The sequence below is a fragment of the Tachyglossus aculeatus genome, chromosome X1 (genome assembly GCF_015852505.1).
Source record: "Tachyglossus aculeatus isolate mTacAcu1 chromosome X1, mTacAcu1.pri, whole genome shotgun sequence".
Taxonomy (NCBI): Eukaryota; Metazoa; Chordata; class Mammalia; order Monotremata; family Tachyglossidae; genus Tachyglossus; species Tachyglossus aculeatus.
The window spans coordinates 36,653,626-36,678,989 of NC_052101.1; the positions used below are offsets into that span (position 1 = coordinate 36,653,626).

Here is a 25,364-nt window from a genome sequence, read left to right on the forward strand (position 1 = left end):
TTTCCCTCCTCCCTTCCTTTTCTCCCTCCTCTCTTCCCTTTCTCCCTCCACCCTTCCTTTTCTCCCCCCTTCCTTTTCCTCCTCCTGTTTCCCTCCTCCCTCCCTTCTCCCCCCTCCTCCCTCCCTTCTCCCCCCTCCCTTCTCTCCCTTCTCCCCCCTCCCTCCTCCCCCCCACTCTTCTCTCCCTCCTCCCCCCCACTCTTCTCTCCCTCCTCCTCCCTCCCTTCTCTCCCTCCTCCTCCCTCCCTTCTCCTCTTCCTCTTTCTCCCCCTCCTCCCCTCCTCTCTTCCTCCCCTCCTCCCTTCCTCCTTCTCCTCCCTCCTCCCTCTCCTCCCTCCCACTCTTCTCCCCCTCCTCCTCCCTCCCTCCTCCCCCTCCTCCCTTCCTCCTTCTCCTCCTCCTCCCTTCCTCCTTCTCCATCTCCCTCCCCCCTCCTCCCTCCTCCCTTCTCCCCGCTCCTCCCTTCTCCCCTCCCCTCCCTCCGGCTCCGGGGCTGGGCGGGGCCCGGGGCCCGTCCCCTCCCGTCCGTCCCCTCCCGCCCGTCCCGGTCCCCGGTGCCTGTCCGCGGCCCGGAAGCCCCGTCGGGCCGGGCGCCGACCCGCCGACCGACCGACCGACCGACCGACCGACCGAACCGACCGACCGACCGACCGACCGAGCGAGGCCTCCTCCCTGTGCCCGCAGCCCCGCGCTCAGCGCTTGGGACCGGAGACCCCCGCCGCCGCCGCCGCCGCCGCCGCCGCCATGCCGGTAACCCCCGATGACAGTCACCATTCGGAATCAGACTAAGACTATAGGGATCATGATGGGCTTTGGGAAACGCTTACACCTCTGTTCTAAGCGCCAGGGATTCGTTCGATCCTATTTGTTTTATTGAGCGCTCAGCGGCCGGGACTAATCATTCATCATCATCATCATAATAATGGTATTTGGAAAGCGCTTGCTCTGTGCCGGGCCCTGTTCGAAGCGGTAGGAACCCCATGGCGGCCGGGACTAATAATTAATAATAACAACAACAGTAATAACAATAATATTTGGAAAGTGCTTACTCTTTGTCGAGCCCTGTTCTAAGCCGCAGGGACCCCATGGCGGCCGGGACTAATAATTAACGATAATAATCATGATGATGGTGGTATTTGGAAAGCCCTTACACTGTGCCAGGCCCTGTTCTAAGTGGTAGGAACCCCACGGTGGCCGGGACTAATAATTAACAATAATAACAGTAATAATAATAATAATATTTGGAAATCGCTTACTCTGTGCCAAGCCCTGTTCTACGCGGTAGGAACCCCATGGCAGCTGGGACTCATAATTACTACTAATAATAATAATGATGATGTTGGTATTTGGAAAGCGCTTACTCTGTGTCAAGCCTTTTTCTAAGCGGTAGGAACCCCATGGCGGCCGGGACTAATAATTAACGATAATAATGATGATGATGGTATTTGGAAAGCCCTTACACTGTGCCAGGCCCCGTTCTAAGCGGTAGGAACCCCATGGTGGCCGGGACTAATAATAATAATAACAGTAATAATAATAATATTTGGAAATCGCTTACTCTGTGCCAAGCCCTGTTCTAAGCGGTAGGAACCCCATGGCGGCCGGGACTAATAATTATTAATAATAATAATGGTATTTGGAAAGCGCTTACTCTGTTCCAAGCCCCATTCCAGGCGGCCGGGACTAATAATTAATAATAATAATAATGATGGTATTTGGAAAGCACTTACACTGTGGCAAGCCCTGTTCTAAGTGGTAGGAACCCCGTGGCGGCCGGGACTAATAATTATTAATAATAATAATGGTATTTGGAAAGCGCTTACTCTGTTCCAGGCCCTATTCTAGGCGGCCGGGACTAATAATTAATAATAATAATAATGGTATTTGGAAAGCGCTTACACTGTACCAAGGCCTCTTTTAAGCAGTAGGAATCCCATGGCGGCCGAGGTGGGGGCTGTCGTGCATCCCCCGCTCCCCCAGTTGCTCGGCTCGGAGAAGGCGCTCAGTACATAGCCGCGAACTCGGTTGGACTCAGGGAGCTGCTGCTGCATCGGGGGCGCCGAGGCCTGGAGGGAGGCCTTCAGTCCTCCGACCGTTCATTCATTTACTCATTTATTCACTGGTATTTATTGAGCGCTTACTGTGTGCTGAGCGCTGTACTAAGCGCTTGGGAAGTACAGATCGGCAACATAGACAATCCCCACCCAATAACGGACTCCCAGGCTAGAAACAGAGCCAGGCCCGAGGCCTGTACTAAGCGCTCCAACCGCCCTCTCATTATGATCATCATTCACTCTTAATTATCGAGCGCTGACTGTGTACAGAGCACTGGACTAAGCACTCCAACCACCTTCTCATTATTACCATTCAATCGTATTTATAATAATAATAATGACATTTATTGATAATAATAATAACGATGGCATTGTTAAGCACTTACTATGTGCAAAGCACTGTTCTAAGCGCTGGAGGGGGATACAAGGTGATCAGGTTGTCCCACGTGGGGTTCACAGTCTTAATCTCCATTTTACAGATGATGTAACTGAGGCGTAGAGAAGTGAAGTGACTTGCCCAAGGTCACACAGCTGACAATTGGCGGAGTCTGGATTTGAACCCATGACCCCTGACTCCCAAGGCCGGGCTCTTTCCATTGAGCCACGTTGCAGTAAGCGCTTACTATGAGCAAAGCACTGTTCTAAGCGCTGGAGCACTGGCCTTGTGTCGTGTACTAAGCGCTCCAACCGCCGTAGTACCTGCTTTGTGCAGAGCACTGTACTAAGCGCTCCAACCACTTTCTCATTATTATCATTCAGTCCAACCACCCTTTTATTATTATCATCATTCAGTGGTATTTATCGAGAGCCTAGTGTGTGTAGAACACTCTACTAACCACTCCAACCACATTCTCATTATTATCATCATTCAGTCGTATTTATTGAGTGCTTACTGTATGCAGTAAGGAGATCGCATTGGACACCGTGCCTGCCCCACCTGGAACTCACAGCCTTAATCCTCATTTTACAGATGAGGTAACTGAGGCCCAGTGAAGTGACTTGCCCAAGGCCACACGTATTAGTCTGTTTGCCACACTAGAGTGTAAGCTGTTGTGGGCAGGGAGTGTGTCTGTTGTTGTACCCTCCCATGTGCTTACTACAGCGGTCTGCACACAATAAGCACTCAATAAATACGATTGAATGAATGAATACAGTGCTCTTTACATAGTAAGTGCTCAATAAATAGGATTGAATGACCCCACCACGCCGAACTGCTTTGACACCCCAGTGGCTTCCTCTTGACCCCTCCACCGATTAATGGTATTTATTGAGCGCTTACTATGCGCAGAGCAAGTCACTTAACTTCTCTGAGCCTCAATTACCTCATCTGTAAAATGGGGATTAAGACTGTGAGCCCCACGTGGGACAACCTGATCACCTTGTATCCCCCCCAGCGCTTAGAACAGTGCTTTGCACACAGTAAGCGCTTACCAAATGCCATCATTATTATTATTATTACTGAGCTCTTGGGAGAATACACCGTATTAGAGTTGGTAGGCACGTTCCCCACCCAGTCGATCAATTGTATTTATTGAGCGCTTACTGTGTGCAGAGCACTGTACTGAGCGCATGGGAGAGTCCACCGCTTAGAACAGTGCTTTGCACATAGTAAGCGCTTAATAAGTGCCATTGTTGTTGTTGTTGTTGTTACAAAATATAACAGGACAGCCTCAGTCCCTGCCCACAACGAGTTTAGGTTGGGGCTTTTGAGTCCTGCTTTAGAGCCCCAGGCCGGAAAGGTTCACATCTGGTGTAGATGAAATTTAATGGTGCCCCGGATCTCTGCGACACTTTGATTTAATCCGTGGTTGTGGACTGTTCTGAGAGCAGGGCCTGTATCTGTTGATTGCTACATTGTACGCTCCCAACTGCTCAGTATAGTACTCTGCACACACCAAGCGCTCATAAAATTACGATTGAATGAATGAATTGGGGACTGCTTAATCAGGGGAATATCACTTCTTGGGTATCTTTCCTGAGGCTGTTTTGTCCTCCTCAAAGGAACCAAACTCTTTAGCTAGGGATTAGGTAAATATTTATCGGGTCACGCCTCCCTGGTGTTAAGGAAGAAGAGAAATATCCTCTTCACAATGGCTGAGCCTTTGAACAAAAGACATCGCCCTACCTTGTTCCTGTTTCCCGGCAACACTTTGTTTCACGTGTGGGAGTCACATGAGCCACCATAGTCAGAGAATCTGGTCAGTGGGCAGCTCAGAAATGCTTTGTCAATGTATTTATTGATAGTTTGCTGTGCACTGAGTGCACCTATATATATATATATATATATATATATATATATATATCTCTGTACATATTACTCTATTTTACTTGTACATATCTATTCTATTTGTTTCATTTTGTTAATATGTTTGGTTTTGTTCTCTGTCTCCCCCTTCTAGACTGTGAGCCCACTGTTGGCTAGGGACTGTCTCTATATATTGCCAACTTGTACTTCCCAAGCGCTTAGTACAGTGCTGTGCACACAGTAAGCGCTCAATAAATATGAATGATTGATTGCTTGGGAGAGTACAGTAGAACAATAAATAGGACACATACCGTACCCACAATGAGTTTACAGTCAAGGCGGGAGGCGGACATTAATTTAAATAAATGACAGGTATATACATCATAAGTGCTGTGGGGCAGGGAAGGGGGATGAATTAAGGGAGCAAGGAAGGGAGCTAAGGAAAAGAGGGCTTAGTCAGGGAAGGCCTCTTGGAAGAGAGTAATTGTCTTGAAGGGGAGGAGAGTAATGGTCTTTCCTGACCCCTCTGCTTTCCTGACAGCAATATCTTGTACTTAATTTAAACAGGACTCTGTAGTTGCCTGGTAAAGTTAGAGGGATAACCGACTGCCCTAGGCCAATTTGCAATCGTTCCTGGAATCTTAGAGGCCCCAGCAGGGGAGATCTGTACACACTTTCAGCTTCTACTAATGCAGAGAGCAGAAATGCACACAAAGCTCTTGTCCCTGGCTTCCAAAAGAAGGGGAGAGTTCACCTCGCACTGTTTGTGTTCTCCTAGAGAGGAGGGTATGGGTTTTTCAGAGCACGCAGAACAAAGGTCCAGCCACTGCCCACCACTAGACTCTCAGCAAATTGTTTGGCTTGTGCAAATAAAGGGAAAGAGAGGCCTGCTGCTCCCGAGATAACTTACAGAAGAATTTTTCAGTTGTGGGCCCCCTGTAGTAATTAGGCCTGGGCTTTGTCCAGATGAAGTAATTGAGGCACAGAGAAGTTAAGTGACTTGCTCAAGATCATACAGCAGACAAGTGGCAGAGCTGAGATTAGATCCCAGCTACATTGCTACAACATAATTATGCTGGCCTGCTTAGATCAGAACCTCTCCACCACCTGGCTTAGTAAATGCCAAACCTGAGCATCCTGAGAGTCAGTCTACTAATCAGTAGTATTTATTGAGGACTAATTCTGTGCTAACCATTGTACTTTGGAGAGTGTGAGTTGGTAGACATGATCCCTGCCCTCAAGGACCTTAAAAAGTAGCTGGAGAGACAGCCATTAAAACTTATTACAAATAGGAGGAAACAACAGAATTTAAAGTTAGATATATCTATCTATCTATCTATATACTACTGGGAGAAGGGATCCCCAGCTGCTTATATGAGAAGACTAGAGGGAAGGGATATAAAACTGCAGAAGAGATTTGGGAGAATTTCCTGACAAGGGAAAGGGGCTGTGAGACCCTGGAAGGCAATGCTGAGGGAAATTGTGGAATCTCCTTTACTGGAAATGCTCAAGACCATTTTTTGGCTGGGATTATAGAGTCTTATCAAAGGCAAGCCATGTGACCTTAGGCAAGTCACTTCACTTCTCTGGGCCTCAGTTACCTCACCTGTAAAATGGAGATTAAGACTGTGAGCCCCATTGGGGACATGGACTCAACCTGATTACTCTGTATCTATCCCATTGCTTAGGACAGTGCCTGGTACTTAATAAGTGCATAACAAATGCCATATAAAATAAATAGACTTCGTACTTCTCCCCTTTTGTTTTTTTATAGTGTGTATTAGGCACTTACTATGCTTCAAACACTGTTCTAAGCACTGGAATAGATACAGGATGATCAGGTTGGGCATCATCCCTGTCCCACGTGGGACTCACAGAGAAAGAACAGGTATTGAATCCCCATTGTACAGGTGAGGTAATTGAGACACAGAGAAGTGAAATGACTTGCCTAAGGTCATAAAACAGACTCATGGCAGAACCCAGATGTTCTGAATCCCAGTGCCCTGCTGTGGGCAGGTAACGTTTCTACCAATTCTGTTGTGCTCCCAAGAGCTTAGCACACATAAATGTTCAATAAATACCACTGATTGATTAATCTTTCTGGAGCACCCCAAACTTCTACTCTCTTGGAGGCTCTTTACACCTTTCCTGTAGGACTGATCTCTCAGAGGATGAACCCAAGATCCTCCATTTTTCCAATCTCACAAGCAAAAGGGAATTTCCCATTCCCCAAGGCTGGAGTCAGATGTGTCTTGTTCCCTCCCTTCCACCCACTCTATAGAATGGAGCATCTAAAATATCTTCTTTTTTGGTTTCAGAAGCATGAATTTTCTGTGGACATGACGTGTGAAGGTTGCTCCAATGCAGTCACTCGGGTCCTCAATAAGCTTGGAGGTGAGTGGAAGCTGGGAAGAACATCTGGGGCTGTTCTTGCAGGGTGAGCTTGGACACACATTGGAACGGACTCTGACAGAATCCCCTGACCACTATAGTCTGTTTTAGGGTTTTTGGCTTGCCCCATGTTTCTTATGTCCTTCTGACACAGGGCTCTCACTTAATTTTAGCAAGCTGGGTTCTAGTCCTGCCTCGTCCACTTGTCAGCTGTGTGGCCTTCGGCAAGTCACTTAACTTCTCTTTGCCTCAGTTACCTCCACTGTAAAATGGGGATTAAGACTGTGAGCTCCACATGGGACTGTGTCCAACCCAATTAACTTGAGCCTACCCCATCGTGAAGCTGAGGTTAAGTAATGTTTCCAGTAGAAGGGTGTGGTTCATAATAATAATAATAATTTTGGTATTTGTTAAGCAATTACTGTGTGTCAGGCAGTATATTAAGTGCTGGGGTAGGTACAAGATAATAGTCCCTGTCCCACGTGGGGTTTACAGCTTTAATCCCCATTTTACAGATGAGGAAACTGAGACCCAGAGAAGTTAAGTGACTGCCCAGAGTCACACAGCAGACAATTAGAGCTGAGATTAGAACCCAGGTCCTCGGACTCTCAGGCCCATGCTCTTTCCACTAAGCCGTGGTGTTGAAGGTAGCTGAGAGGTTGAAGGGGATTAGGATGAGTAGAGGCCTTTGGATTTGTCAAGAAGGAGGTCAGTGATGATATTGGAGAGGGGAGTTTCCATGGGCTGAAGGGGATGAAAGCCAGGTCGGAGAAGGTAAAGGAAAGAAATTGGAGGAGAGGAGGTGGAAGTAGACAACTCACTCAAGGAGTTTGGAGAGGACTATTAGGAGGGAGATGGGGGCCGTAACTGGAAGGCTCATGGAGTTAAGGGAGGGTTTTTTAGGATGGGGGATACATGAACATGTTTGGGAGAAGACACTAGAAAGGGGACAGTTGAAGATGGTGGTCAGGGAGTGAAGAAGGGATGGGACAAATGTTTTGATAAATGATGGGGTCAGAGGTGCTTGAGTAGATTTTGAGAGGAGACAAGAGATCTGTAAGCTACAAGATTGTGGACGGAACGTGTCTACTAACTCTGTTGTATCAGTACTGTCCCAAGTGCTTAGTGTGGCGCTCTGCACACAGTAAGTGCTCAATGAATCCCATTGATTGATTGATTAATCTCCTCTTGATATGGCTGGGAAATATGGAAGAGATGAGGAGGGAGGGAGTGAGCACAGGGGATTTTAAGGAGCTCATACCTGATGGTATCAATTTCATCAATAAAGTGTCCAGGTCATTAGGGGGCGAGAGATCAGTGGGACAGGGTGTTGGAGGATGTTAAAAGTTTGAATCGTGCTCAAACTTTGTTGTGATTTTTAATGGAAATTCCAGTTTGTCTGCGACTGGACTGTGTGGGGTTAATTTCTCTCCAGGGGAACCTATTGCTCCTTCCCTTGGGCTGGGGAATCTTTCCAGCCCTTCCCTCGAAACCGACCTTTTTAAATGATTAATTCCAGCTGGTTAGTTGTGTTTGAGGCTCTCTCCGTCCCCAACAGTGTCGACTTTCTTTGTTGGCAGCCAAGTCCAGTAAAGTAATAACCAACACTGAGCCTGCAGGACCTGTCGGGAGTGAATGAGGAAGTAAGGGAGGCATTTTGATTCCTGAGGAGGCAGGGGAAGAACAGGATGTGGGTGGGAAGTTCTCCCTTGGTCACTTTGGATGGGATCTGGGGACCGGGAGGAAGATTGGGACCTGCTGATGTGGACATCCCTAACCCTCGACCATCATCACTGCTTCTCCTCCCAATACTGCAGGGGTCCAGTTCGACATCGACTTGCCCAACAAGAAGGTGTCCGTTGACTCGGACCATAGTGTGGAAACACTCCTGGAAACACTGAAGAAGACCGGGAAAGCCACCACCTACCTGGGAGCCAAGTAGTCACGGCCAGGCTGATGGGCTGGGCCCCAATCCTGGCTGGCAGGATGGACCAAGGTGGGATGCTTGGGCTTTCTGACTGAGCTGTGTTTGAAAGGGGAAAACTGACCCACAGTGGCCGATTCTAGCCCACTCCTCAACTCAACGTGGTTTTTAAAAGACTGGTCTTGGAGGAGGAGTCTGTGTTATAATAATAATAATAATAATAATGGCATTTTTTAAGTGCTTACTATGTGCAGAGCACTGTTCTAAGTGCTGAAGCAGTGTTTCAAGTGTGTTCTGACTAGACTCAGTGGGACTCCCAAAAAGGAAAATTGGATTAGTAGTAAGAGCTATAGGCCAGGAGGATCTAAAGCAAGCAAGATACCAAAGCATCTTAAAGGCTATATGTGACCTGGGAACCACCATTTTATGGTATTTAAGCACTTACTATGTGCCAGACAATGTGCTAAGCTCTGGGGTAGATACAAGCTAATCAGATTGGACACAGTCCCTCTCTCACATAGGACTCACAATCTTAATCCCCACTGAACAGATGAGGGAACTGAGGCCCAGAGAAGTTAAGTAACCTGCCCCATATCACACAGCAGATAAGTGTTGGAGCTGGGATTAGACTCCAGATCCTTCCGACTCTCAGGCCTGTGCTCTGTCCGTTAGGCCATACTGTTTCTTGTTGCTGCCAAGTTGCTGCTTCACTCTCCCATCTCTCTCTTATCACTGGCAGGCTTTGCAGATCTCTGCAGATTTTAGCTGAGCATTCTCTATTCTATCACCCGAGTCATTGATTGGGATATTTCAATGGTAAAGTTTTCTGTGGAATAGCACGTTGGTCACGTCAGGTTGACAGTGAAGCATCGACAACATCAGAGTTTAGTCACACAGATCCCCAGTTAGAGATGCAGCTACCAAAATAATCATAGCTCTTAAGCATTGCACTGTAGTTTTTTTCCAGCCTTTTGAAAGGGTGATTTTAGAGACAGATCCCGTATGTTCAAATGGAGTGGGCCTTTTTTTGTTAAAGGCCCACCATTCTTTTAGGAGCAAATTAGATTTTTTTTTGGTTAACACTTTCTAAAACCCTGTTTAAAATTCCCTGGCCCCTTGTTATCTGCCAGATACATTTGATTGCCTGGTGATTTATTCCAGGAATGAATGATAGCCAGTCTTTAATTTCTCTATTTGTACATTTTATCTCCTGTGATTCAGACCCTTCTAACATCCTCTGTCAATTATCATAAACCATGTCATGGCTCTGAAAAGGTGGAACTTTGAACAAGAAAGCGGGGTGATACCTGTGCAGAAATGCAGGTGGTTGCGTTGTTGGGGCGGTGGGGGGGGACGCCCTGGATGGTGAGGAATGAGGGTATGCTGCTTATGATGTAAATGTTGAAGAAAGTGGAGAAGAAGCAAGGGAGAGTGCAGAGAATACTGAAAACCTTTTCACCAGGGTTTTAGAAGAGAGAGGTGCAGTGGAAATTGAATGGTGTAAATTTTCCAAGGGCACCATTTGAGCCAAAGATTGAACTTCCTCCAGAAATCATCTTTTCCCCCCCAGGCTGGTTGACAAGGAGACTAGTTTGTGTTCCACTTTTCTCTGTTTCCTCTGTCCACCCTCAAGAAGCAACAGCTTGCCCAAAATAGGGACATGTGGAGGAAGTGAGGGCCAAAAAACAGAGATAATCCATCATCTAGATGGCAAGCCCCTGAAATAAGCACCTCAGTAAGTACAGCAGTAGCAGTTCTCATGTTCACTGCCCTCAAGAAACAGGTGATTATTTAAAAATAGAGAGAACAGAAAGACATACAAAATAATAGGTGGTAGTGCCAGGATCAATCAATCAATTGTATTTATTGAGTGCTTACTGTGTGCAGAGCACTGTACTAAGCACTAGGGAAGTACAAGTTGGCAACATATAGAGATGGTCCCTACCCAACAGTGGGCTCACAGTCTAGAAAGGGGAGACAGAGAACAAAACAAAGGATGAAATAGCTAATAATTATATAAATAAGTGCTGTGGGTGGGTGTTGGACTGATGAAGCTGGAGTGTGGCAAATTCATCAAGTAAGGCTTCCAGGAAGCGGTGGGAATTTAGGAGTGTGGGAGAGCTGCACCCTGGCAAATCTGGGCCTGGGAGAGACCCAGGCTGTGGGTACAGGGGTGAGTGGGCGTTTGGTGGCAGGAAGCCATGTAGAGTTGGGAGGTAAGCTTGGAAATGCAAGTTAGGTAGCGTGTGCACGGTGTGAACCTCATACTGAGGGTGAGACGCTACAATAATAATTGTAATTATTGAGTTACTGTGGCCAACAATGAAGGAGAGGGAGATGGTTCTGCTGTTACGCGTGCTGCACACAGCAGAGGGCTCTCTTACCCAGCTTATCTATATATTTTTTTTTTCTCCATCCTTACCCTGTGCCTGCAGGAGCCTCAACATGGCTTCAGTGAGAAGATGGCCTTATTTACACGTCTCCGGAAGACCCGCTGTCGGTGACCTCAGCACTCCTGCTTCATGTGGGAAGAAGAGGTGGAGGGGAAATACTGAGCCGAAATCACCTGGCTGTTGCAAGCACCTCTGTGTCTTTCCCCGCCCCCCGCAATAAAATAGAGCAATTTCTGGCCGAAAAACGCTCCTGATCCCCTCTTTCCCCCATTCCCTGGCCTCAGCTCGGCCGTTCTCCGTCTCATTTAGTTCTCTGAAAGCTTGTTCCATCTAGATCAGTTACCTCATCTGTAAAACGGGGATTAAGACTGTGAGCCCCCCGGGGGACACCCTGATCACCTTGTAACCTCCCCAGCACTTAGAATAGTGCTTTGCACATAGTTAGCGCTTAATAAATGCCATCATCATCATCATTTCTCGGCGGCCTTCTCCCCTCAGAGGAGGAGAACGGGAACCTGTGCTTTGTTTTTGTACCCCTTCAGCTTGCCTATCCTCAGTTAGCCAGCTGTCAAAGTCTGATTGGGGAGTTGGCGGCCCTGAGAGCCAGCATGGCAGATTGGCTCTCCTTGAACCAAAGCTCCTGCGGTGAGATCACCAAGACAGGGAAAGTACTAGACTAAATCCATAAATTGCATTTTGGTCCCTGGCTTCATTCAAACGTTTGATGACTGTGGTCTGAACTAGCCACCAGTTTTGTTTGTCCATGTGTCAATCTCCTGGAGCCCAAAACAGCCGAATATCAAATTAAGGGTAGTGGAGACAGAATGGGTGTTTTGCCAAGCACCCCCGGGCCTGCGATGATGCTGCCCTCGATGCATCCTGTCCCGGAGTACACCCAGACTCCAATTCCAAGCCTCGGTCTAGGGAGGGAAAATAAGGCTGTCAGTCTCCCTAAGCGAGTCTGTCTCCCGGCCACCAGGATGCAGTTTCTTTCAGCATGACTCAGTTAATATGTCTCCAGCATTCTGATCCAAGCTGAGACCTATTCCTCAGGCCCAAACCCAATACTGGTATCCCCAGGGATAACTGTCCTTTCGCACAGGGAAGTGGACTGTCGAGGTTATTACCCAGATTGTGTAAGCTAAATATTCATGGAAGTCAGACATCTGTTTCTCTGTACCTCTTCTCCATTTTGGTTTGCCAATGGAGACCTGGCTCAAGAGGACTGTGGGGTTTTTTTGTTGTTTGGAGTTTTTTTATGGTATTTAAGTGCTTACTAAGTGCCAGGCACTGTTCTAAGCACTGGGGTAGATACAAGCTAGTTGGACACAGTCCATATCCCACATGGGGCTCACGATTTTAATCCCTATTTTACAGATGAGGTAAAAGAGAAGTGACTTTCTCAAGGTCACACAAAAGACAAGTGGCAGAGTTGGGATTAGAACCCAGGTCCTTCTGACTCCCAATGCTCCCAAGCCAATGCTCTATCCACTGGACCATGCCCATTCTGTGTTCTGCAGGGGAAGGGTTAAGGGAAGAGGCATTGAACAAGCGAGAGGACTGGTCTGAGCACCTCAGAGAGTGGTCATTAAAAATCTTTTGTTTCCCTCCACTTCCAGTAGCCTGATGGATCCCTCTTCTACCTTCCATCTCCATCACTAGGCTCGAGGGGAACAAAGATATTTCCACCCCATGGCTCTGACTGGAGCCCTGAGTGCAGTGCTGATTGTATGAGGCTTTGGGAATACAAGCATGCAGTAGGAGGTCCCCTACCTGCTTTGTTCTAACTAATTTTAAGGTAATGAACATGGAAGTTTCTTTAGTCTGCCCCACCAGAGCCCTAAGCCCTGCCCAAGTGCTTGGCATGAAGCAGCTCTTGGGGCAGTGAACCCTTGCTTTGCCCCTCATAATTATCTGCCCAGTGCCTGAAGGGGCACTCTCATGGCCTGAAGGAGTCCACGTGCCTCTTAAATCTGAGCCACAATTGCCCTATTCTGCTCAGGGTACAGTCTAAAACTTGGCAAGATGCCCAGCGTTCAATTGTTCACCCTCACAACCACTCTGGGGAGAGTGAAAGACCAATGCCATCCCCCATTTACAAAGCAAACTCAAAACCCAATGAGAAGAAGCAGCGTGGCCTAGTGCATAGAGCATGGTGCTGGGAGTCAGAGGGACCCGGGTTCTAATCCCAGTAATGCCACTTGTCTGCTCTGTGATCTTGGGCAAGTGATTTCACTTCTCTGGGCCTCAATTACCTCATCTATAAAATAGGGATTAAGACTTTGAGTCCAGGTGGGACATGGAGTGTGTCCTACCTGATTAGTGTGTATCAACCCCAGCACTTAGTACAGTGCCTAGCACGTAGTAAGCGCTTAACAAATGCCATTCAGAATTTAAAAAGCAGGGCAACTTGGTCAAGGGTAGAGGTAAAGATCTGACGTCCTCCCATCTATTAAGATGCCCTGAGCTTTCCAATCCTTACTCCATGGGGATGTGTTGACTGAGTGATAGAAAACCAAATTTGAGCCACCCAGAAATGGAGAAAGTAGAACTGATGTAATTAGTGCTTAAATAGATGAAAGACGGCAAGGATTTTGCTGATTCCGTGTTACAGTTTTATGAATTAAGTGGTTTTCTGATGTGGGAAGCTTTCACCAGAGCCTGCTTAAGCTAGTCTCTACCAGCCCCCATTCAGCAACCGACTGCCCCTTCCTTGTGCCAGCGTTGCCCTGGAGACGGAAAGAATAAATCCATCTCCATCCTTTGGGGCAATGGAAATGAAGAATCGGGGACTGGGGTAGCACACAGAGTTAGAGGTTCCCTCCCATGACTCCCTCCTGCTTCTTGATTAAAACCAAGTCTCTTGGGTGGCAGAAGCCCATTCTTTGGGTCACTGCACTCTCTCGCTGGCATTATCTCTTAATTAGAACCAATCTCCTGTAATTACTACGTCTCAGATTTTCTCAAAGAAATCCGGCTGCCAATTAGAGCTATTTCCCCAGCCCAGCCTTACCCCATGTTTCCAGGGGAGGGGGATTTCCAATTCGAGAAGACTAAAAGTTAGTACAGACGTTCCCACAAGCCCCCAGAAATATTGGTACTGCATTCCAAGTTCTGTCCCACTCCTGATATCTTTTAGTTTCTTCTTCCTTCTTATAAGTAGTTTTAAGAAACGATTCCAACAGAATGAAGCCTTCTCAAGCCAGGGACCTCACAGGTTCCCTCAGGTGCAATCAATCAACGATATTTATTGACTACTTATGTGCAAAGTACTGCACTATGTCCTTGGGAGAGTATAATACAATGGAGCTCTTAGTGCTCATCTGCTGCCTTCTTCCCTAGGCATCAGGAGGTCTAAGTGGCCAAGGCTGGGATTTAAATCCCCCACTAGAAAAATAAAAGGTGGTGATAATTTATGGTACTTGTTAAGCGCTTAATATCTTCCAAGCACTGGGGTAGATCATTAGGCTGAATGCTGTCCCACATGGGGCTCACAGTCTAAGGTAGGAGGGAGTAGGAATTAATCCCCATTTTACAGATGAGGAAACTGAGGTGCACAGAAGTGAAGTGACTTGCCCAAGGTCACAAGTGGCAGAGCCCAGAAGAACCCAGGTCTGCTTACTCACACGGCCATGCTCTTTCCACCAGGCCACGCTGTCTGTAATACCCTTCTGGATGCTGCAGAGCTTTATAACCACAGCTGTTCTAATCATGGCTCCGCCACTTGTCTGCTGTGTGACCTTAGGCAAGTCACTTCATTTCTCAGTGCCTTGATTACCTCATTTGTAAAATGGAGATTAAGAATGTGGGAAATGGACTGTATCCAACTTGATTAGTGTGTATCTACCCCAGCACTTAGTACAGTGCCTGAGACATAGTAAGCGCTTAACAAATACCATAAAAAAAGTGAGGGTTAGGCCAATTTATAGGGGAAGATTTGACTACACAAGCCAGGGGCCAGCTGTCTCTATAGGCAAAGTAAAATGGAGAGGAGACAAGTAGCGGACTCAGTTATCTAACCCACAGGCACGTAGGTTCCCCAGTCTACAGCTGTAGGGAGGAGCTCTGCCCCCTTAAGTCTCTCCATTATTCCTTCTTTCAACTCCCACATAGCCTGCCAAACCCGGGGTTCCAATCCTGTAGGTAAATAAAAAGAGGAGGTTGCAGCTGGGCTACCTGATCTCCTAAGGCTGCCAGGCTCTTGGCTTGGGCCTGGGACCTTTCTCTCGCTGCTTGTTCCTCTCAGACAGATGGAAAAGACTGGATTGAGGAGACCTGCTTTTCTTCCTGTCTAGAGTATTGGTATGATTTATTGCTTTTAATAGCATGGTGAGGCTCTGGAGACAGCACCTCAGAAAAATCCAGCCAACCCTCCCACTTTCCAGAAAAGCATTCCACGTTGGACCATAGAGCCCTTGATTCTGCTTGGTGCCAAAGGAAATTTAATAGCTGAGGGAAGTGAGAGCCTTTTGCCGACGACCTGCAGAGCAGAATAGACTCTCTTTGACTTAAATTGGTTTTAGTGTTGTTCTGCCTGATATCAGGGAGACAGACTAGATCACTTTTCAGGCCCCTTCCAGCTCTAGGAATTCTATATGGTGATACTATTACAGGGACAATATACCTACCTTTTACACCCTTCTGTTTTGGATTCCCTTAAGCAGAGACCCAAATATTCTCAGGCCTCCTCAGATGTGGGTCATAATGAATGTTTTGGGATTAACTGTGGGTCGGGTGCTGATTAATTGGCAGAAGTGACTCAATTTCTGCTTCCCACCATCAATATTTTCAGTGTTTAAAAATGCTGCCACTATTACTTCCACTTGAGGATGATGCAACTGGTCCCCACCCATCGGAAATCAACTGGGTTCCCTGCTCCCCTCATTCCCTGAGGGAAGGTTTCAGTGGGTCAGTGTATGGATATGGCTATACCAAAAGTTATAAGGCTGCTTGTGGGAAGTCACAGCATGAAAGATTTGTCTGCCAAATTCAATGCTAGTGCCAATCATACCATGTCATTAAACATCAGAGCACCAGAGGTAGCCCACTTGGCTAATAAACAGAGCTACACAAGTGCTTACTATAGGGCTCTGCACACAGCAAGCACTCAAATGCTTTTAATTAACAAGGCTTGATAAGATCTGATGCTGGGCTTTCTGGATCCCTGCCTTATCACTGCCCAAGATGATATGCTGGAGTTGTGAACCTCCTGAAACCTATTCCCTACCAAGCTGTTACTGGGGTGGTGGAGAATTGTTCTCACAAGGAATTGGAGTTGCTGAGTTTTCAGCTAAAAGCTCAGGGCAAGGTTTTGGGGAAATCACAGTAGCCACCGAAGGGGAACCGGCCGATAACAGGACTTCCCAGGTCTGAAACATTGTGGAGAGAGCTAGTCATCCCCTTTCAGAAATTCATTGGGAACTGATGTTAAAGTTCCCCCAAAACGTAGGAACTTGAGAAAGCTCTGAGTTTTTAGTCACCCTGGATACTGTCATTTCTACCCTTTTCTTACTTCCCTGCCACCATATTTTCAACGGAGAGGCAGTTTGGCCTAATAGAAAGAGCGTGGGCCTGGGAGTAAGAAGGTCTGGGTTCTAATCATGGCTCTGCCAAATGTCTGCTCTGTGATCAAGGGCAAGTATCTTCATTTCTGTGCCTGGGTTTCCTTATCTGTAGAATGGGGATTGAGACTGTGAGCACCCATATGGGACAGGGACTGTGTCCAAGCCAATTTTCTTGTATCTACCCCAGTGCTTAGGCCAGTGCCTAACACATAGTGCTTAAGAAATACCATTAAAAAAATAGGTGAAAGCAATTCTAATTCAGGGAAAGGCTCTAAGGGTCTGCTTCCATTCCCTTCATTCTTACAGCCTGATCGCACACCTCCTCTAGCCACCAGTTTGGGCGGTGCCCTGTTCTGCACTGTCTGGACTTCTCTGCCTGACTTCTGGCAAAAGAGATAACATCAGGCAGTGGGGTCTAGCCTCCCTCCGAGCTTGCCACGTTAAAACAGTCAACACCCAGCCTTCCCCAAACGGTACCAGCTCATCCTCCCCAAACCCAGTGGGTGTGACCAGTGGTGCCATCCCAGCCACAGAACAAACAGGTTTCATTTTTAGATATGGCAGAAGAGTAGAACTAGAACCCATCTTGTCCTAAGAGCCGGGTATTTTTCTCTGGTGGCTCTGGGGTATTGGCCAGGGTTAAGTTAAAAATAAAAGTCAGCAAAACACTAGCGCTGAGGAATGCAGAGACATAGAGGAGAGCAAGGCGGAGGCAGGAGGAGGAGCCTTTGCTTGCTCTCTGTTCCCCCAGCAGGCTGGGCAGGCCCCACCGTTGGCTTCAAACCCTGCTGGGGAGACTGAAGTTATTCAGTTGCTTTTCTAAAAGCAGATGGGGAGGGGAAAAAAACAGCCAAATGAGATGTAAAAGGACAGTTTATGGAGCTGACAGAGTTTGCACAGCAAACTAACTCCGGAAATGGGTCTGGGGGGCCTGGGCCTGCTTCTTGCCAGGAGGGCAAATTCAAAATCCTGGCAAGCAAGGGAGGTGCCCAGGCCTGATCCCAAGCCTTTAAGTCACATCAGCTTGGGTAGAGCCTCCTGGACTCCTAACAGGCCAGCTTGGTTCTGTGGAAGTTTCCAGAAATGGAAGAGGGGGCAGGGAGTGTTCTGAGGCTTTCTCATCCCACGAAAAATACATCCCCGTTGAGACAGACTTTCCATGTGTGAGTCACAGAAACCAAAGGCGGGAGAGGCCCAGGATTAGACACTGGCCCCATCCCTTGCCAAGGAGGGCTCTGGCTCTAGATTGGGCTATTTCTTCATGTCCACCCCAGTTTTCAACTACATCCAGGAATTGAACTTGGTGGGAGTGGGGTTTCTTGGGACTCTAGGCTGGTGCATTAAAAAATGATTAAGGATCTGGCCTTTGTCTTCAGATGAGGGAGTATTCTTTATGTAGAGAGCAGGAATGGGAAAGATCTAGTTTGGACCTCTTTCCAGTTTGAAAGTTTTTCAGGGAAATAGAGCAATGAAGCAGGAGGGGAGATAAGAAGCCTCTGAGACTCAGGATTTTCAATCAGTCAATCAATCATACTGAGTGCTTACTGTGTGCAGAGCACTGTTCTAAGTACTTGGGAGAATAGACTGTAAGGCTCATTATGGGCAGGGAACTTGCTGCTAATTCTCTTGTACTCTCCGAAATGCTTAGAACAATGCTATGCACATAGCCCTGAACAAATACCATTGATTACAAAACAACAATATAGCTTCATCCAGTGATTGAAGTAGGGACGGGAGGAGTCCCAGCAGCTGTTATGTGCTATGAAGTGAAAAAAGGATGGACAATCCACCCATCCATCCACTCTATCCATTAGTGGATAGAGCAAGGGGTGGAGAGTCAGAAGGTCCTGGGTTCATTCATTCATTCGTATTTGAGCGATTACTGTGTACAGAGTTCTAATCCCAGCTCCACCACTTGTCTGCTGCATAACCTTGGGCAAGTCACTTCATTTCTCTGGGCCTCAATTACCTAATCTATCAAAGTGAGATTAAGAGTGGGAGCCCCATGTGGGACGTGGACAGTGTCCAACCTGATTAGCTTGTATCTTCCCCAGCAATTAGTGCAGTGCCTGGAACAGAGTAAGGGCTTAATGAATCAATGGATAGTGTTACTCAATTACTCTTTGTACAGCACTGTACTAAGCACTTGGGAGAGTATAATACAATAGAATTAGCAGACACATTCCAAAACGTGTTTACAACATCGCATTAACCCGTAGGATCAGGAGATGAGGGAGATGGATGGGTTGAAGTAGTCCAGTGCCCATCTATTCTTGCCTCCCTCCTTCCCTCCCTCCCTCCCTTACCCATAGTCTTGTTAGTGATAGGAGCCTTCCTACAGACAGTGGTGGAGTCTCTATCATGTAGTACTGACTAAATCTAGCATATCTCTTTACCTATCACTAGACTGTGATCCAAATGGCTTCTCAGTAGGCAGCTTGTTTTTGCTTTTCACCAGCTCGGAATGTTCCAGGACCATCAAACCAAAGAAGGTAATTGAACTAAGAATAACACAAACCTTTCTCTGAAGCAGTATAAGTGATTTTTTCTATATTCTGTTTAAAGAAACTTCCCACAGTTCTTGTGGGGTGTTAATGGGGAAGAGACCCTCAGGTCCATTTGGTAGATGGGGAAACTGAGGCTCACAGACTGACAGATCTGGGGTTTGGAATGGAAGCTCTTAGGAGGGCTGTATTATGTAGATGCTCCTTGCAGTGCCAAGGACCGTGGGTTCTCCCAAGCTAAGCATGACTTAGTGGATAGAGCAAGGAGTGGAGAGTAAGAAGGTCCTGGGTTCATTCATTCATTCATATTTATTGAGCGCTTACTGTGTACAGAGTTCTAATTCCAGCTCCACCACTTGTCTGCTGCATAACCTTGGGCAAGTCACTTCATTTCTCTGGGCCTCAATTACCTAATCTATCAAAGTGAGATCAAGAGTGGGAGCCCCAGGTGGGACATGGACAGTGTCCAACCTGATTAGCTTGTATCTTCCCCAGTAATTAGTGCAGTGCCTGGCACAGAGAAAGGGCTTAATGAATACCATAAAAAAAATCCAAAAAAACCCCTAACTGTACCTTGGGATACAGCAGTATTTGAAATCACTTGTACTCCTTGGAGAAAAGATCATCATCATCAATAGCATTTACTGAGCATGCACTGTGTGCAGAGCACCATACTAAGTGCTTGGGAGAGCACAATGCAACAGAGTTGGTAGGTACATTCCCTGCCCACATATCAGGTTGGTATTATTATAATGTGTTGCCTTTTTGAAAAAAGTATAGCACAGGATTAGTCTAGAATGCCAACCTGATATGTGAGGGGTTTCTCAGGAAAGTAAAACCCAGGGTTCATGCTGCACATGGTGCAATGTGATAACATTCCCTACTTTATTTATGCTATGTGCCTTGTCATTGAATTGCTCCTTTCGAACGGCTGGCAAGACCCACTCAGCCATAGGGAAGGGCTGGGTTCCACTGGGTGTCCTGGGCTCTGGCCTCTTGGTTCTCAGAGGAGGTTTTTTTTCTTGAGGGGGTGGGAGTCTGCCATGAGTCGGACCTTGAGCGTGGCTGCAGGATCAGGTGGGACAGGCAGGGGAGGGGCCTGGCAGAAGGATTTCTTTTGACCAGGTGGCCCTATGCCAGCAGCCCCAGGGGACAGAGGAGTTCAGATGCGGCTGGCATGGCACGTGAGATCTCCCTTCCCTTTCAGAGCGCCCACCTTTCCGTCAGCCCCAACTCAGGAGTGAGGGTGGCAGGGTAGTGTAGAAGGTGATGCGCCCACCCCTCCAGGTAATTGTTATTATTATTATGGTATTAATTAAGCACTTACCATGTGCCGGGCACTGTACTAAGGTAATAATAATAATAATGGCATTTATTAAGCGCTTATGATGTGCAAAGCACTGTTCTAAGCACTGGGGAGGTTACAAGGTGATCAGGTTGTCCCACAAGGGGCTCACAGTCTTAATCCCCATTTTACAGATGAGGTAACTGAGGCACAGAGAAGTTAAGTGACTTGCCCAAAGTCACACAGCTGACAATTGGCAGAGCAGGGATTTGAACCCATGACCTCTGACTCCAAAGCCCGGGCTCTTTCCACTGAGCCATGCTGCTTCTCTAATTACACCTATTAGGTAATCCACCCCCTGAGCTGCCCCCTTATCAGATTGGCTCAGGAGGCTTAGGTTTTGAAGTCAGTCCATTCTGGAGTGGGGCAGGAGAAGGGGCACCGTATTTAAGAGGGGCTGTGGCCCTGACAGGTCATTCTGTGCCTTGTACCTCCTGTCCAGGGCTGCTGGGGGCATCAGCTTGAGGGCCCTTTAGGTGGTCTCTGACATTGCTTGACCCTGGATCTGAGAAGGTGAATGTTAGAGCAAAGCAGGTAGCCCCAGATGACTGGCTATTTGCCCACCCACGGAGCAGCCCCACGGCTGCCTTATCATGTTATTGGGCTCACAGGCCTAGGGAGATTGTAGAGGGCTCAGAGCACCCCACCCTATTCCTGGAAACAGTTCCAGGACATGTCCCGTGGGACCTGGATATCTCCCTTCCTCTATGCCCAAATCCCAACTGGATTCCTGTGTTGGGAAGTAGCCAGCAGCACTGCTCAGCAGCCCCCAGGTTCTGACATCTCCATCTGGATGTCTGCCCACCATCTAAAACTCAATATGTCCAAGACTGAACTCCTTATCTTCCCTTCCAAACCCTGCCCTCTCCCTGACTTTCCCATCACTGTTGACGGCACTACCATACTTCCCATCTCACAAGCCCGCAATCTTGGTGTCATCCTTGACTCCGCTTTCTCGTTCACCCCTCACATCCAATCTGTCACCAAAACCTGCCAGTCTCACCTCTGCAACATCACCAAGGTCTGCTCTTTCCTCTCCATCCAAACTGCTACCCTGCTGGTTCAATCTCTCATCCTATCCCGACTGGATTACTGCATCAGCCTCCTCTCTGATCTCCCATCCTCCTGTCTCTCCCCACTTCAATCTATACTTCACGCTGCTTCCCGGATTGTCTTTTTGCAGACACGCTCTGGGCATGTTACTCCCCTCCTCAAAAATCTCCAGTGGTTACCAATCAACCTACGCATCAGGCAAAAACTCCCCTCACTCTCAGCTTCAAGGCTGTCCATCACCTCGCCCCCTCCAACCTCACCTCCCTTCTTTCCTTCTACAGACCAGCCCGCCGCCTCCGCTCCTCTGCCACTAACCTCCTCACTGTGCCTCGTTCTCACCTGTCCCGCCGTCGACCCCCAGCCCACGTCCTCCCCATGGCCTGGAGTGCCCCCCTCTGCACATCTGCCAAGGTAGCTCTCTTCCTCCCTTCAAAGCCCTACTGAGAGCTCACCTCCTCCAGGAGGCCTTCCCAGACTGAGCCTCCTCCTTTCTCTCCCCCCTACCCCCTGCCTTACCTCCTTCCCCTCCCCACAGCACCTGTATATATGTTTGTACATTTTATTACCTTATTTATTTTACTTGTACATATTTACTATTCTATTTATTTTATTTTGTTAATATGTTTTGTTGTCTGTCTCCCCGTTCTAGACTGTGAGCCCGCTGTTGTGTAGGGACCGTCTCTATATGTTGCCAACTTGTACTTCCCAAGCGCTTAGTACAGTGCTCTGCAAACAGTAAGTGCTCAGTACAGTGCTCTGCACACAGTAAGCACTCAATAAATATGATTGAATGAATGAATGAATGAAATTGTTATTTGGCTTTTAGGTGGGAAGGAGGAGAGGCTGCTGGAGGATCCTGCAGTCTCAGGGTACTAGCTCCCTCCCCTGTCTTTAGGCCCAGGCTCTGGGCTACAGTTTTTGCAACCCCTACATTAAATCAGCCCTGTTCCACTCTAAAGTTAATAAATGGGTCTTTCCCTGTTCCCTTCCTTCCCATTTAAACAGCTGCTGTCCCTATAGGAGAGGGAGGACAGTGAACCCAAATCCTCCCTGGATGTTACAGCATTTCTTCTCCCTATAGCAAGGCTTCAATTGTTGCCGTTTCTGCAAAGGAAAAGGGCAGGGTAATCAAACTCAGCAGAAAAAATAAAATTGTCCCCCAAAGAACGCACATCTGGCAAAAAACTGGAATGTCTGGTGGACTTAGAGAACCCACTTCTTGACTCAGGAAGTCAGAGAGGTGAGTAATTGGATTCCTGCTCTCTCTGCCAAGGTTTTTAAGAGCAGGCTCTCCCTCTCAGCCAATCCAGAGTCAAAACCAAAATCTATCCTTTTTCAGTCTTCTCCTTTACTTCTCCTCTCCCTCTCCCTCCCCTTCGTCCTCTCCAGTCAATCCATTAATCATACTTATTGAGCACGTACTGTGTGCAGGGCACTGTTCTAAGCACCTGGAAGAGTACATCATAACAATATAACAGAAATATTCCCTGCCCACAGGGAGCTTTCCCCTCTCTTCTCCCCGCCCCCCACACCCATTATTCAGCGCTAGTCTTTCAGCCTCCTTCCATTCTCTCAGATCCTGTCCATCTCCAGCCAGTATCAGGCCAGATATCACTCCTCCTTAAGATGAAATTGGAAGTTTTCCTCTCTCCAAACCCCCACCTCCTCCTTTAAAAAGAGCACCATTATTTTCTTGATCTACATTCTTCATGGAGACCAGGAGGGGAACATCCCTGAATGGCAATAGTGTCAGAGATAATGCAGAGATCAGACTTCCAGCAGGCAGGCCAGAATACTGATCTCTTCCCCCAGCCAACCATTTGTGAGGATGACAATCCAGCCTGACCACCCTCAACCTCCCCAAGAGGGGAAAGAAAAGCCTCTGCCACGTGTCACGGAAGCCCAGGCCACCCGTGAGGGATCATGTCGGGAAGCTCAGAGGCAGGAGGAGTCAGGTGTCACGTGGATGGGTCTGTCTGAAGCCTCCCTGAGTCATACTGGGATGTGTTCCCTGTCTGAATACTTGCTTCTCCCAGAGAGACTCCAGAGAGGCCAAGAAAGCACAGACTTTGGTGGTGAGCCTTCAAGGGCCATAAATCATGGATGTGCAGTGGCTTTTCCCGGTTTGGGGTTCTGTATTTTTTGTGGGGAGCTAAAAGTGAAATCAGAGAAGCTGGAGGGAAATCTAAAACAGTGTTTCAAGACTTGAAGCGGAAAGGGCAGTGAGTCATTTTTCTGTACCTACTGACAGAATAAGAAGGGAGAGACTAAGTTATGCCATCTGTAGATTTTTTCCCCCTCCCACATTCATTCAGCCTTTTCCATCCGAGAAAAATTAGATCAATGTTTCTGAGAATGTGTAAGCCCTGAAACTGCTTGAGAGAAATCTTTCCAGAGCATCAGTACCCCAGAGGGAAGTGGGTAGGTTAATACAATTGACAGGGTAGCTGCAGAAATCAGACAGGCTGGGCAATGGACCTGGAGAAGATTGTTTTTTCTTTATCAAACTCCACTCCCCCATCCTTCCACTCAGGACACTGATGGATTAATATTATCTTTTGACAGAATTCTGATTGATTCTATCAATCAGTAATATTTATTGAGTACTACTATGTGTAAAGCACTGTACTAGGTGCTTAAGAGAGTATTAGCTACCACACAATTGAGATCCTTGTCCTCAAGGAGTTTACAATCTAGCCAGGGAGACAAATGCAAAAATAAATTGCAAGTAGAGGGAAGTAACAGGGTTTAAAGACGTCTAAGTGCAATGGTTAGAGGTTGGAGAGTGGGTGAATCCCCAGTTGCTTAGGTGAGTGGAAGTCACTCACCTTCCAGGTGCTTAGGTGGGGATATAGGGTGGGGAGATGAGAGATTAATCAGGGAAGCTTTCCTGGAGGTGCAGTTTCAGAAAGCCTTTGAAGATCCCATCTACATGTTTTGTTTTGTTGTCTGTCTTCCCCTTATAGACTGTGAGCCCGTTGTTGGGTAGGGACTGTATCTATATGTTGCCAACTTGTACTTCCCAAGCGCTTAGTACAGTGCACTGCACACAGTAAGTACTCGATAAATGATTGAATGAATGAATGAATGAAGATGGGAAGAGCTGTAGTCAGTCAGTCAGTCATATTTATTGAGTGCTTACTGTGTGCAGAACACCATACTAAGTCCTTGGGAGAGTACAGTACAACAATAAACAGATATATTTCCTGCCCACAACAAGTTTACAGTCAAGAGGATGTGAAGTGGGAGGGTGTGAACAAGAGGTCAATCGTGAGAGACGAGAGGGACTCAGAGTGAGCAGGTGGGATTAAAAAGTGCAAAGCCCCCGAGTTGGGATGAAATTTAGCCTAGTGGAAAGAGTCTGGGAGTCAGAGGACCTGGGTTCTAATCCCAGCTACACCACTTTGCTGTGTGACCTTGGGCAAGTCACTTCACTTCTCTGGGCCTCAGTTACCTTATCTGTAAAATGGGGATTAAGACTTTGAGTCCCATGTGGGACATGGACTGTGTCCAACCTGATTAGCGTATACCTACCCCACCATTCATACAGTGCCTGGCACGAGTAAGTGCTTAATAAATATCATTTAAAAAAAGTGGAAGAAGAGCAAGGCAAAGGAAGGGGAGCAAGGTTACTGAGTGCCTAAAACCCGGTGATCAGTAGTTTTTGTTTGATGCATGGAGAAATTGGCAAATGGATGTTTTTGAGGAATGGGGAGATGTGTGCAAAGTGACGTTTTAGAAAAATGATCAGAGCAGCAGACTGAGACATGGGCTGGAGAAAGAAGAGACTGCAGGCAGGGAGGTTTGTGAGGTGGTTGATGCAACAGTCAAGGCACGATATGCCAAGTGAAACCGCACAATGGCAGTTCAGATGGAGAGGAAGGGGCTGAT

General features: G+C 47.4%; 1 protein-coding gene across 1 annotated transcript; it reads left to right on the forward strand.

Moving 5' to 3' along the window:
- Nucleotides 1-495: 495 nt before the first annotated feature.
- ATOX1 (antioxidant 1 copper chaperone) lies at nucleotides 496-11,254 on the forward strand (the record flags this gene model as incomplete). Its single annotated transcript, XM_038771686.1, has 4 exons — nucleotides 496-750; nucleotides 6,618-6,693; nucleotides 8,508-8,686; nucleotides 11,050-11,254. Coding segments are annotated over 3 exons (456 nt in total), but the record flags the coding sequence as incomplete, so codon positions are not given.
- Between the last annotated feature and the right edge of the window lie 14,110 nt (nucleotides 11,255-25,364).